The sequence below is a fragment of the Octodon degus genome, unplaced genomic scaffold (genome assembly GCF_000260255.1).
Source record: "Octodon degus isolate 3935 unplaced genomic scaffold, OctDeg1.0 scaffold00035, whole genome shotgun sequence".
NCBI classification, from domain to species: domain Eukaryota; kingdom Metazoa; phylum Chordata; class Mammalia; order Rodentia; family Octodontidae; genus Octodon; species Octodon degus.
In genome coordinates this window covers 14,386,805-14,399,183 of record NW_004524611.1, presented here as the reverse complement: position 1 = coordinate 14,399,183, position 12,379 = coordinate 14,386,805, and the positions used below count along the sequence as shown (strand labels likewise).

Below are 12,379 nucleotides of genomic sequence, written 5' to 3'. Positions count from 1 at the left end.
GCTACATTCTCAGCCCTTTTTAGAGACAGGATCTCACCAAGTTGCCCTGGCTGGGCTTGAACGCACGATTCTGCCTTAGCTTCCTTGAAAGCTAAGATAGCATATACCATGAAGAACTGGTATACTGCTTGAGCCCTTACGCAGACAGTCTACCCTGTCCCAAGCAGCCATGACGGATCCCAAAATCCTACCTGTCAAGTCACTGAACCATGGTCAGAGTTAGCTTTCTTTTATTGGGAAAGGGACACAGAACGGGAAGCAGTGTGGCACCTCCTGGTAAGACCCAGGACCACAGCTAGGCTCAGAAGTGCCATCATGGCCAGGCCCAAACCCAGAGCCATGGACGTGTGTGCAGAAGAGGCCCAGCCCTCTACACTGTGGTCCCCAGCTTCTCCCAGGAAGATCAGTGGTCCCACAGTAACGTCTGCTTCTTCTGTCACTGAAAGGAAAGGACACCTGAAGGTCACTTCAATTCCTAATGAGGAGCCATGGGGTTTTTCTACCCTGCCTAAACGTGCGGATAAAACACTGGTGCCGGGGCCGGAGAGATGGCTCAGTAGAATAAGTGCTTGCCTGGCAAGCGGCAAGGGCCCGAATTCAACCCCCGGTTCTGCCAAAATAATAATAATAATAATAATAATAATAATAATAATAATAATAATAATACACTGGTACCAACAGCTGCATTTATTTTCAGTCATACTTAGGATTGAAGCCAGGGCCTTCACATTGAGCTATACCTAGCCATTTTTCCTCAAGACAGGGTTTTGCTAATTTGCTCAGCTGGGCTTGAATTTACGATCCTCTTGCCTCATCCTTCCAGAGTGCTGGGATTACAGCCTCATATGCCCAGAAGCACCAAAATTTCTGTGCCTGGCTCAAAAATACATCCTTTGAGTAAACAGCCCTGTGGCAGGACAAGGGAGTATCACCACAAAGGGAGGGCAGGCGTCCTAGTAACCTCCCAATGACGTACCATGTCTGCGGTTCCGTGGAAGCGGAAGCGTCTCGAGTCTCTGGCTCAGGGGCTGCCTCTTGGGATAGCCTGGACCGCCACAGTTGCCCTCGTCACAACACTTACAGATGTCAGCAGCACCTTCTACTGGTGACCAGCTGAGAGGGAAGACAAGCAGCTTAGGTTTTCCTGCCTGGCCAGAAGTGGCTTCCTGAGAGTCTGTTAGGCACAAACGGACACAAGGGCTCCCAGGTTTCCACAGTGGGAAGGCAGAATGTGGTCTGCTCACCTATTGGAAGACTTGTTGAAGGAGCAGGCTTTGTTGAGTTGGTCTGGGACTTGGCCAGCTGGCGTAACCTTCAGATGGCAGGTGATGTAGATCTGAAAGACAAGGCCGAGCTCTAGGGTGTGCTGGCGACTTGCAGTCCTAGGGTTGGAGCCCAGTGCCTTTGCACTGAGCTGCATTCCCCACTCTCTAACTTTTTACTTGGAGATAGGGGCTATGTTGCCCAGGCTGGACTCCACCTTACATCCCGCCTCAGCCTCTAGAGTTCTAGAGTCACAGGCATGCTCCACCAGAGACATTAACTTGTCAGGTAATCCTCTAGAGTTTGAAATGGGAGGTGAGGAAAGCACCCCATCTCTGGAGCAGTGAATATGTAAGCTTCCCCACCCCTCAGCTGAATAAGGAGCAAGTCTAGACCTGGATTAGAGTCCAGAGTCTTCCACAAGATAATTCTTTTAAAGGGCTGGCAGGGGCCGGGGAGATGGCTCAGTGGAATAAGCGCTCCCCTGGCAAGTGCAAGGGCCTAAGTTCAATCCTCGGTTCCACCAAATAAATAAAAATAAACAAAGGGCTAGCAATCTAGCTTAGTGTTAGGAGCCTGGGTTGAAGCCCTCATCGAACAAGGTCAGTCCATCTCTCCTGATGCCTCTGTCCCTGCTCGCTCACAAGCCAAGGCTGGTGCCTCCCAGAGCCCCAGCCCAGCCCAGGGCCCCTGGGACCTCCCCCGCCTTACCCCTCTTATCTAGGGACATGAGCTCCTAGCCACTGACAGTACATTTGGCCAGGCCACTTCAGTCATCGGTTCATCCCAAGTGAGAGCTCCCTAAACTCTAGGAAGGGCTGTTAACACCTCCCTGCTCCACCCTGAAAGGGCAAGGACGTACTGCCACCTTCTGGCGAAGCCACACAAGTGGCCACAAGCCTCAGCCACCACCTAGTGCCAAATGCACCTGTAAGGAAACCTGTTCAGAATCTTGAAGCTATGTTAAATTTAGACCTTTTTCCACTAGCCAAGTGTACTTCTGTCTACATCTGTCCTATAAGAAAAATGCTTCCAGGTCCTTCAGAGTCCCCTTTCCAAGAAGGAACTGTTTTTGCCCTTAACGCAAGAATGTGGGTGTGCTGTGCATGGTGATGCATGCCTATAATCCCAGCACTTGGGAGACTGAGGCAAGAGGATTGCTCCAAGTTTAAGGCCAGCCTGGGCTACATAGACATACACCATCTAAGAAAAGTGCTTGGGGCAGGGAAGTTCCCCTGCAGATTTTTTTTCTTTCTCTTTTTTTTTTTTTTTTTGCGGAACCGGGAGATTGAACTCAGGCCCTTGCGCTTGCCAGGGAAGCACTTATTCCACTGAGCCATCTCCCCAGCCCCAGAGAACTGAGCTAAGGGGCAGGCCCCCTCCCCTAAAGATCTTAAGCAGAGTGGTTTCTTCTCCCACGTTCCAGGGAGCTGGCCAATACACCTTTCCATCTTTGGGGGGAACTTGTACAGGGCTCAGATTACTTTCCACCAATTCACCTTGTCCTCTGGCTTTGTGGCAGTCCTGGAGATTGAACCTGGGGCCCAGAACATGCTGGGCAAGTGCTTTACTACTGAGACACATCCCCAGGGTTTTGGCTTTTGTTAAACTGTATTTAAGGGGCTGGGGAGATGGCTCAGTGGAATAAGCACTTCCCTGGCAAGCAAGCACAAGGGCCTGAGTTCAATCCCCAGTTCCGCAAAAAAATGAATAAACTGTATTTAGGACAGGGTCTACAGGGTCTCACTACATAGATTGAACTGATATAGTGTTTCTCGTGTTTTCAGCCTCCCAAGTGCTGGGATTACACGTGCACGCCACCACACCCAGTCTGTCACTGTCTCAGCATGCCCTGTGGGGGGTGAGGCCAGCTCGGCCAGCCGGTGATAGAACCCCAGCTTCTGTGCTCTAAGCAGGTGCTTTAGTCTGCTGAGCTATCTGGCCAGCCCTTGGCTTTTTTGAGACAGGGTCTCTCCATGTGGTTCAAGGCTAGCCTTGAACTCAGATCCTGCCTCAGACTCCCAAGTGCTGGGATTACAGGTGTGCACTCCACACCTGGCTCCTTGTCCTCTAAAGCTTGAGGTTTAGAAACCAGTTCAAGTTTGTATGCCTGCTCATACCAGATCATTTGCTGTGTGAGGCCTCATCCCTATCCTGCATCTCTGGAGTCAACCTGGCTCCCTGTTCCAAAGGGGACCTTCTACCCTCAGACCCACAAGACCACCAATCCAGGAACAAAGTTTCTGTACTTGTTCTCTTCCCCAGCCCCATTTTAGGCGAGGACCAGCTATTGATAGCTTCAGACCACCTTATCAATTTTAGGGGAGTGGTGGTGAGCCTGGTCTCATATATAGCCCAGGCTGGTCTTGAACTCAGATCTTCCTGCTTCAGCCTCCTGGGTGGCTGGGATTATAGGTATGCACCACACCCAGCTTCTACTTAAGAGTATGTATTGTTCATACCTCATCCCTGCAGGTGTCTAAAGCCCACAGCTTCAGTTACCCAACCAGTTTGGAACCTTATTAGCACCAGGACAGAGGTAGGAGTAATTTGCTCAAGGGGGAAGGGGTAGGACTCTAATCCTAAGCGTGACCTAGAGTTCAGTCTCATTCTAGCTATTATGAGAATGTTACCGTGTTTCTGGAGTCGTTGGCAAAGTGGAACACATCCACTGTGAACCGGAGCATGTCTGGCCTGGGTCTGGGGGCTTGGAATGTCGAAGAGCTGTCATACTGCCCATCTACAAGGCAGCTTAGAGGGACAAAAATGCACAGTGGTGTTAGAGGCCTGGGAAGGTGGCTGCCAGGCCATCTTGTGATGAAGGCTCCCACACAGGTAGCCTGGTCTCACCCATGGAAGTCCACGATGGTGTGACGAGGGAAGGCATCCTGGTCTGGTGTCGGTGTGGCCACACAGTAGTCCACAAAGAGCTGCAGTGGCGGGTGGCTGCCAGTGTGGACCTCTGCCTGCAGGTAGGCTGCCTCTCCCAGGTAGAAGGTGGGAGATGTCTTCTCCATGCTCCAGTTCTCTGGGGACACAGACTGGGCTAGAGACTCTCCACAGCTTCCTCTAGCTTCCCCCTTGCAGCCCCCACTCACCCTCCATCAGGCGCAGGGAGAATGCCAGCTTCTCCTCTGAGGACACTGTGGTTCTGAAGGGCACCCAGGTGGGCAGGATCGCCTGGCTGCTCACGTTGCCATGCCTAGAGAAAGAGCCACAGCTGCCCACCATTGAGGGTCCCAAGGGTAGCTCCCCCAGGCAGCAAAGCCAAGGCAGCCTGGCCCACAGCCCCCCAGAGCAGCTCCATCTGGGAGCAGCCTACTATCCTAAGTGGGAGCCAGGGCACATGGGCTGCCGCTTGGAGACAGCGACTCCTGATGCCAGAGCTTGGTTTCTAAACCGAGATCTCAGCCAGGTGCTGAGGTACATGCCCAGAATTCCAGCACTCTGGAGGCTGAGGTAGGATTCCACCAGGCCTGGAGTGGGGTCTTCTGCTGACCTCGGGTATCGGCACTCGATGGGAACTTCCGCACGGTTGGTCCTCACGATGGAAAGGTTTCCCACAGGCCGGGGCGTGTGGAGAAGGAAGGTGCTGTATACCAGGGCATCGTTTGTCACCTGCAACAGAGGTGCAAGGTTAACCCTAGTAGCACCAGGGCACTCAGCATGCTGGGCCCATGCCAGGCTCTGTACTCGGACCCAACCAGTGCTGGCCAGTAATAAGAGGCTGGCTAGCTGTTACTTCTGTACATCACCTGCCATTGACATCCTGTCAGGGTGAGGGTTCTGGACCAATGACAGGAGACATCAGGAGGAGCATAGTGACATCAGGAAATGCCCCCAACTTCTCACTTGGCATCAACTCAAATGCTTTTCTGCAGTACTAGGGATTGGACCCAGGGCCTTCACACTGAGCTACGCCCCCAGTCACTTTTGTTTTGAGACAGGGTCTAAGTCACCCAGGCTGGGCTTGAGCTTTCAACCCTCCTGCATCAGCCTCCCAGAATGCTGGGATTATAGGCAGGTACCACAGCAGCTACAATTTCTTTTAAAGACCAAACCACAAGCAGACAATTGCTGAGCACTTCCTGCCCAGCTGTTAATACTTGTCACATATCCTCAGCCCACTTTACAGAAAGGACAGCTGGCTGCCCGAGGGGGAGGGTAGACACATGTGGTGGGCTGTTTGTATGGGGGAGGGGCCTGCCTGGAAAGGGGATTCCCTGCACCCCTGTGGGGTCCCCTAGGTCTGGCCCAGACCCTTTCTAGCAAGTGCCCAGAAATGACCAGCAGCATCACTTGTGGAGACCTTTAGGTATTTCAGAGCATAGTGGAGCATGCCTGTAATCCCAGCACCTGGGGGACTGAGGCAGGAGGATTGCAACTTCTAACCTTGGCAATTTATCAAGACCCTGGGCTGAGAAGATAAAGGACTAGGGATGTAGCTCTGCACTAAACCTCTAGTATTGTAGGGGCAAGCACAAGGCTCTGGGGGACTTACAGGCACCCGCCTGCAGTGCAGGCAGAGCCAAGTGCTTCTCGTGGGGCAGGAGCGGGCACATCACCTGAGAAAGGAGCCACCAGGTTGCAGTCACCTGGGACGCGATGCTAATGCTGCTGGCTGCCTCCCACTTCAGCATGGGGTGCAACTTGAACCTCAAGGATTTTTTAAAAGCCTCCCATCCCAGGCCCCAGCGTGGAAGTGTGGGCAGGTCCTCCGTAGGACAGCTGGAACGTGGTCTCCAGGCTGGGGAGAGCCGGGAGCTGTGTGCTGTGCTCCATCCCGCATCACTGACAGGCGCCCCCTAGCGGTCTGAGTATCATATCCCCAGCGACCTGGGGAGGACTCAGACCTGGATTAGGCAGAACTCTTCCGGCTTTCACGGCCCACGCAGACCTCCCCAAAGCCCCAACGCCAAGCCCCAACGCCTTCAACACAGACGTATCACAATGCTCCCTGCTCAGGCCATGTGTAGTTCAAAACTTCAAGCCATTCCACAAGAGAGGCCAGGATTCTGGTGTTTTTTAAACTTTGGACATTAAATGAAAGAGGAGGTCTACCACTGAGCTACATCCTCTTTTCTTAGGTACAGAATCTGGCTGAATCGCCCAAACTGAGCTCAAATTCTTTTTGAGACAGGGTCTCACTGTGCAGCCCCGGCTGGTCTTGAACTCGAAACGATCCTCCACCTTCCTAGTGCTAGAATCCCAGGATTACAGGTGTGAGCCACTATACTCTGCTCCGCCTTCCCCTATAGCAGTTACTTTAGGGCTTCTTGAAGCAGTTCTCTTCCCAATAAGGTTCCAATGGCTCTAGCCAGTGCCTGGACTACCCACAGAGTTAGCCCTTCTTCCTCCTGCCACAATGTGCTGATGACTCTGGCATTCTGTCCCCTGGGGACAGTCAGAATGGCCCAGAAAGTCCTGTCACCTCTGGAATTCCCTGATTTTAGCAACTGGAGCAGGAAGCATCCCCTGCTCCCCTCTGCCCTGAACCCCAACCCTGGGCTTCAGCTGTTCCCCCTACCCCTACTGGGCAGCCCCACTTGCTCCCCATTTCTGGCCTGTTCCGTACCCCGCATGCCAGGGTCCTGGCCTCACCTGCACGCTGCTGCCACACTCATGCACCCCAACCTCAAACTTGACCACGGTGTCATCCATGGCTGAGGAATCCAGGGGCCGGCAGCCCTCAGGCCCCAGAGTGAGGTCACCAGGCTGGACAAGCTTCCCTGTGCCAAAGAGGTCTCTGTTGACTGTGACCACCAGCTGAGCTTCCAGACACTGCACGTGTATGGGTGGCAGGAAGGGCACAGGGGGCCGGGTTCCACCCTGCAAGGGCCAGAGGGACTGGGAGCAGCACAGCTTGGTGTTCCCCAAGAGGAACAAGCACAGCAAAAGCCCAGGCTTCAGCTCCATGGTGCCGTGAGAGCTGTGAGACTGACTCCCGTGGCACACAGGAGGACCCTGGCCCAGCCCTCTTATAGGCTCCCAGCTGCCTTCGTTCCTCACCCAGCCAGCCCTACCTGTGTAAAGTACCCCCGGTGCAGCTTGTTAGAGGAGATAGGGTACCTTTTGTGTAGGTGGTACCGGGAATTGAACTCATGACCTCACACTTGCCAGGCAGGTGCTGTGCCGCTGAGCTATTTCCCCGGCCCTTGGTTTGGCTTATAAGATGCAGGGCTCTCAGTCTCCACCCATACTGACAATCATGGTTGGCCTGGTGGCTCTGAGATCCCAAGGGATTCCTAAATTAAAGTGCTCTGGAAGCCTCCCACCAGCACAAATTTCTTACTCCTTCCCCTACTCCGCCTCGTGGGTCCAGTTCTTTGCCAGACCCTAATTTTTAGTTTTTAGTTTTTGAGACCAATAAGAATTAAAATAGTTGCAGCTGAAGCTCAGGGGCTGAGGCAGAAGGATTACAGATTCGAGCCCAGGCTGGGCAACTGAGCAACTTAATGAGACCCTGTCTCAAAAAATAAAAAAAAGGACTGGAGGTGTAGCTCATAGCAAAGTCCTTGGGATCAATCCCCAGTACCACGCACAGACATACATCATACACACTAGCATTTAATTCCTGGGGCAAAGAGGGTACGCTCATTTGCACACTTGAACCTTCTGTGGGCAGGGTTAATACTCTAGCGTACTTTGGGGAAAATACATGGAGAAAAGCAACCACCCATAATTCCATCTGGTCTGACCACTGTGGGGGAGGGTTGAGCAACCAACAGAGCTAGTCAGAGCGCAGAGCCTAGGCTCAAGTTCACCTGAATCCCCAGCCCTGGGGAAAACGTCCCCCACTGGGTTTCCTGTTTTGAGGACCAAAGGAAGGAGACAGCTGTGGCCTGAGGCCCGGAGGGACTGGGAGCTGGGATCTGTCCTAGTTGGGGCTGCGCACAGGAGAGGCCAGGTTCACGCTCATTACTCACAGCTGAGGTGGCTGATTGTGCTGAAGTAGAGAGGGCTGGGCAGGCCATTAGGCCTCTCTGAAGCTGCCTATCCATCCTTACCCCTCCCTGCCATGGAGCTTCAGAAAAACGACCAAAAGAACCTGGTATAAGTGGTGCATGCCGGAGTCCCATCTGGAGGATCACATGCTTTGGCTTTTCTGAGACAGGGTCTTGCTACATAGGTTCAAGGCTCTGCTGGCCTTGAACTCACTGTGTAGCCCAGGCTGGCCCCAAAGCTATGTGAATCCTCCTGCCTCAGCCTCCAGAGTGCTGGGGTGGCAGGTGTGCCCCACCTCACCTGGCAAGGATCACAAAATTTGAGCCCAGCCTTTAGGAACTTGGTAATTTAGCAAGGCTGTCTCAAGAACTGAAAAAGGGTTTGGGTGTATGTAGCTCAGCGTGTAGGCCCTGGGTCTAATCTCCAATAGTACACACACACACACACACACACACACACACACACACACACACGAAGAATGTACAGTGAAGAGGGGACCAGGGAGAGTCTGCATGCACAGAGGGTGAGTTTCTCTTTTTCTGGAAAGAAAACTAAAGACTCCTATAACAGTGCAGTTAGTCCTGCCTCCCTATAGAGCCTGAGTTCGATCTAGTTGTCTGAAGAGTGCTGCCCCCTGGTGGCCAGAATGAGCAACAGCTCAAACGACTGGCGGGCGCATTGGAGGACCAAAGGGGTTCCTTGGAGAAATGGCTGGTTCAGAGTTAAAGCTAGGAATATTCAAAATAAACCTGGAATAGCTTATTATACTATCAAATATTCAAATGATGATATGGATGTGACCAAAAACACATGGGTGGTGGAGGCAGAGGAAAAGCTGCAGTTGACCAAAAGGGAACAACTGCACTGACATAAACAACGGGGTCGGGGTGTAGCTCAGCGGTAGAGTGCTTGCCTCGCATGCAGCAGGCCCTTGCATTGATCCCCAGCGTCTCCAGAACAACCAAAAGCCAAAAAGACTATACACTGAACGAAATGAGACTCCAAGCTGGGTGTGACGGCACACACCTGTGATCTTGGGGGTTCACAGAACGCCCGCCCCCAGCCAGTGTACTTCAGTTTCTTCACTGTCCGGGAGGTAGTTCCATTCCAGTTCCAGTTGCTTCGGGTCTGCTAGAAACGGCTGGTCACTGTGACTCCCATTGTAAGAACCATTCCCCAGCTGACAAGGCACTCTGCCTCTGTACTTGCGCGTGCTTATCCGGTGGAAGCCCTACACCAGCAGGTGTCAGGCCTGATGGTCTGGGAATGATCTCAATCAGGGCCCACCAGTGTAAGTAAATCTGTCTTCGAATCCAGGGTGTCGTTTCTGCTTGTCATTTCTCGAGCACTCTGGGAAGCTGAGGCGGGAGGATTGCAAGTTCCAGGACTACCTAGGCAACTTGACTTTTTTTGGGGGGGGGCTAGGGAAGGGTCTATAGGGTGTTCAGGGTTCTCAGTACTAGATCAGACTCATAGTGATCCACCTGTTCACAGCCTCCCAAGAGCTGGGATTACAGGTGCGCACCACTGCGCCAAGTCTCAATTGTTATCTCAGTGTGCCCCGGAGGCAGGACCAGTAAGGCAGGCCTGGGTATGGAAACCCCAGCCCCCCCCCCATGCCCCTGCCTTCCTCTGCCCTCCTCTGCCTTCCCCTACCCTCCCCTGCCTTCCTCTGCCTTCCCCTGCCCTCCCCGCCCCACCCCACCCATTCCCCACCCCCGCCCCTCACCCCCCACTTGCGGGTGCTTTAATCCACTGAGCTATTTGGCTAGCTCTAATGACTTTTGTTTTTTTGAAACTGGGTCTCCTTATGTAGCACAGGCTGGCCTTGAACTCACTGTATAACCTAGGTTGGCCCTGAACTGATGGTGATGGTGATCCTCCTGCCTCAGCCTCCAGAGAGCTGAGGTATCCATGAGCACTACCATGCCTATTTCTGTGTGTGTGTGTTCTGTTGTTGTTCTTGTTTTCGCCCTTTTTTTCTTTTTAGTTTTTTAAAAAGTCTTTTATTTATTTGGTTTTTGATACAGGGTCTCGCTACACAGCTTAGATTGTGATCCTCCTGTCTCAGCCTCCCCAGTGCTGGGATTGCAGGTATGTTCCACCATGCCTAGCTTCAGAGGCTGGCATGACATGTGGTACCAGGGATAGAACCCAGGTCCTTGTGCTTGCCAGGCAGGGGCTTAGACCCCTGAGCTATCTCCCCATCCCTTTTTTCTTTTTCGGTCCTGGGGATCAAACTCAGGACCTTGTGCTTGCCAGGCAGGGGCTTAGACCCCTGAGCTATCTCCCCATCCCTTTTTTCTTTTTCGGTCCTGGGGATCAAACTCAGGACCTTGTGCTTGCCAGGCAGGCACTTATGCTGCTATGCTGCTGAGCTATCTCCCCAGCCCTATCTTTTATTTTTTGAGAAAAGGTCCCACTGTGTATTTCAGGCTGTGCCTGAACTCACTATGTAGCCCAGGCTATCCTTGAACTCATAGTAATCCTCCTGCCTCAGCCGCCTGAGTACTGGGATTATAGGCTCATGTCACCAACCCCAACCTGGAACCCATGTTCTGGTGATGCCAGGCAAGAGCTCTGACACTGAGGTCTACCCACAGCCCCTGCTTTTATTTGTAAATATTAGTCTGGTTTGTTATTTTTTTTTTATAAAAAAGTATCAAATTTATTTTATTTCATTTTTAAATTAGAGCTGTTGGATAATGACTTACAATGTATCACCAGAAGTGCAGTAAACGTTAATAAGCTATCAAATGCTACAGTAAATAAAATTACTGGATCATGCATCTAGAAAAGTCATGTTTAATAGTCAAAAGTTCTGGTTATAGGTAATAATTTTTTTTATCTCCAATTATCTTTTTTTTTTTTAAATTTATTTATTTATTTATTTATTTGTGTGTGTGTATGTGTGTGTGGCTAGCTCAGCCCACCAGGGGGCAGGGCCGGCTGGCATGTGGTGCTGGGGGATCGAACCGCGGTCCCTCTGCTTTGCCGAGCTTGTTCCAAGTAGGTGCCTTAGACCACTGAGCCATCTCACCAGCCCTATAGGTAATAATTGAAAAATCTTTTAGTCTAGACCTAACTATAGCACATCCTTATTTTAAAATAATTTATCTTGTTCGTGCAATTACTATTATGCCCAACCAAATTTTTCCTACTTTTAGGTCTTTACCACTTAGGCAGTATGGCTTACATGTGAACTCTTTCAGAGCTCCTTAAAAAAAAACAGAGTAGTAATCTTCACCTCAACCTGTCTAACCAGAAGTACAGGACATCATTACCATGAAAGTTAAAACAAAGAATGGAACAGAAAACAAGTATATCTATATAACGAGCAAATTATCTGATAATACATTTTAACTCAGAATATTAACTTGGACACTTTAACTGTGGAATATTTCAGTTTTAGCACAAGAAAAAAATGCTTGCAAGGTATTGCAGTGTTTGGCATTTTTACTGCAAGTTTTAAATCAGCATTACTCAAAAACTCATCTCTAAGAAAGTGGCAGTGTTTATAAGTACAAAAATTATTACATCTAGTAGACGGTACTATACATAGACAAAACAAGAGTTTTTTAAAAATTAGGTTTAAAAAAAATGCAGAATGTCTTGATGATAACCAGTTGTCTAAAAAGCTAAAATCAGAAATAGATGTACTTGTTAATATTACTTTGCTCTGAAAGTTAGAATGATCCCAGGAAGTAATGATTTAAAAAGAAACATGTGATTAATATATTGTCTCTTTTAAGCCCAAGCAAACTTTCACTTCAAAGAGGGCAAATTTGACTTTAACACTCTTAAAAGTACAGGACTCTTTTAAACCATTATCGGATTCAAGAAGTCATTTGTTTCTACAGGGTATTTGTATTTTAGAACATAGGTTAAAAAACGGCAAATTACTAAGTGAGTGCCAAAGAATTTGTACTACAGGTTGAATATCCCTTTTCTGAAATGCCTGGAACCAGAAAGGTTTTAGATGTTTTCACATTTTGGAGTATTTGCATATACGTAAGAGATCCTGAAGCAATCATGTTTCCTATAGCCTGGAAAAATGCTTTTAGTGCCTTTGTATTTTGCTTGAGACCCATCAGAAGTCAGCTGTGGAGTTGGCCACTCGCGGCACCACATCCGTGGGCACAAAGCTTGGGATTCCAGAGTATTCTGGGTT

General features: G+C 50.5%; 1 protein-coding gene across 1 annotated transcript; it reads right to left on the bottom strand.

The window, feature by feature from the left end:
• Positions 1-230: 230 nt before the first annotated feature.
• Zp3 (zona pellucida glycoprotein 3) lies at positions 231-7,179 on the bottom strand. Its single transcript, XM_004630453.1, has 8 exons — positions 6,865-7,179; positions 4,763-4,881; positions 4,362-4,465; positions 4,114-4,291; positions 3,897-4,014; positions 1,245-1,336; positions 977-1,113; positions 231-439 (listed from the first exon to the last, which is right to left on the bottom strand). The coding sequence occupies exons 1-8, from the start codon at positions 7,177-7,179 to the stop codon at positions 231-233; spliced, it is 1,272 nt and encodes a 423-aa protein (XP_004630510.1).
• Positions 7,180-12,379: the final 5,200 nt, after the last annotated feature.

What these genes read in the sequence shown, in the direction of transcription:
- Zp3 (XM_004630453.1), bottom strand. Translation starts at nt 7,179, where the DNA reads ATGGAGCTGAAGCCTGGGCTTTTGCTGTGCTTGTTCCTCTTGGGGAAC. An exon ending in AGTGTGGCAGCAGCGTGCAG is followed by an intron (nt 4,882 to 6,864) that starts GTGAGGCCAGGA and finishes CCTCTGTTGCAG; the next exon opens with GTGACAAACGATGCCCTGGT. An exon ending in TTCAACAAGTCTTCCAATAG is followed by an intron (nt 1,114 to 1,244) that starts GTGAGCAGACCA and finishes CTTCCCTCTCAG; the next exon opens with CTGGTCACCAGTAGAAGGTG.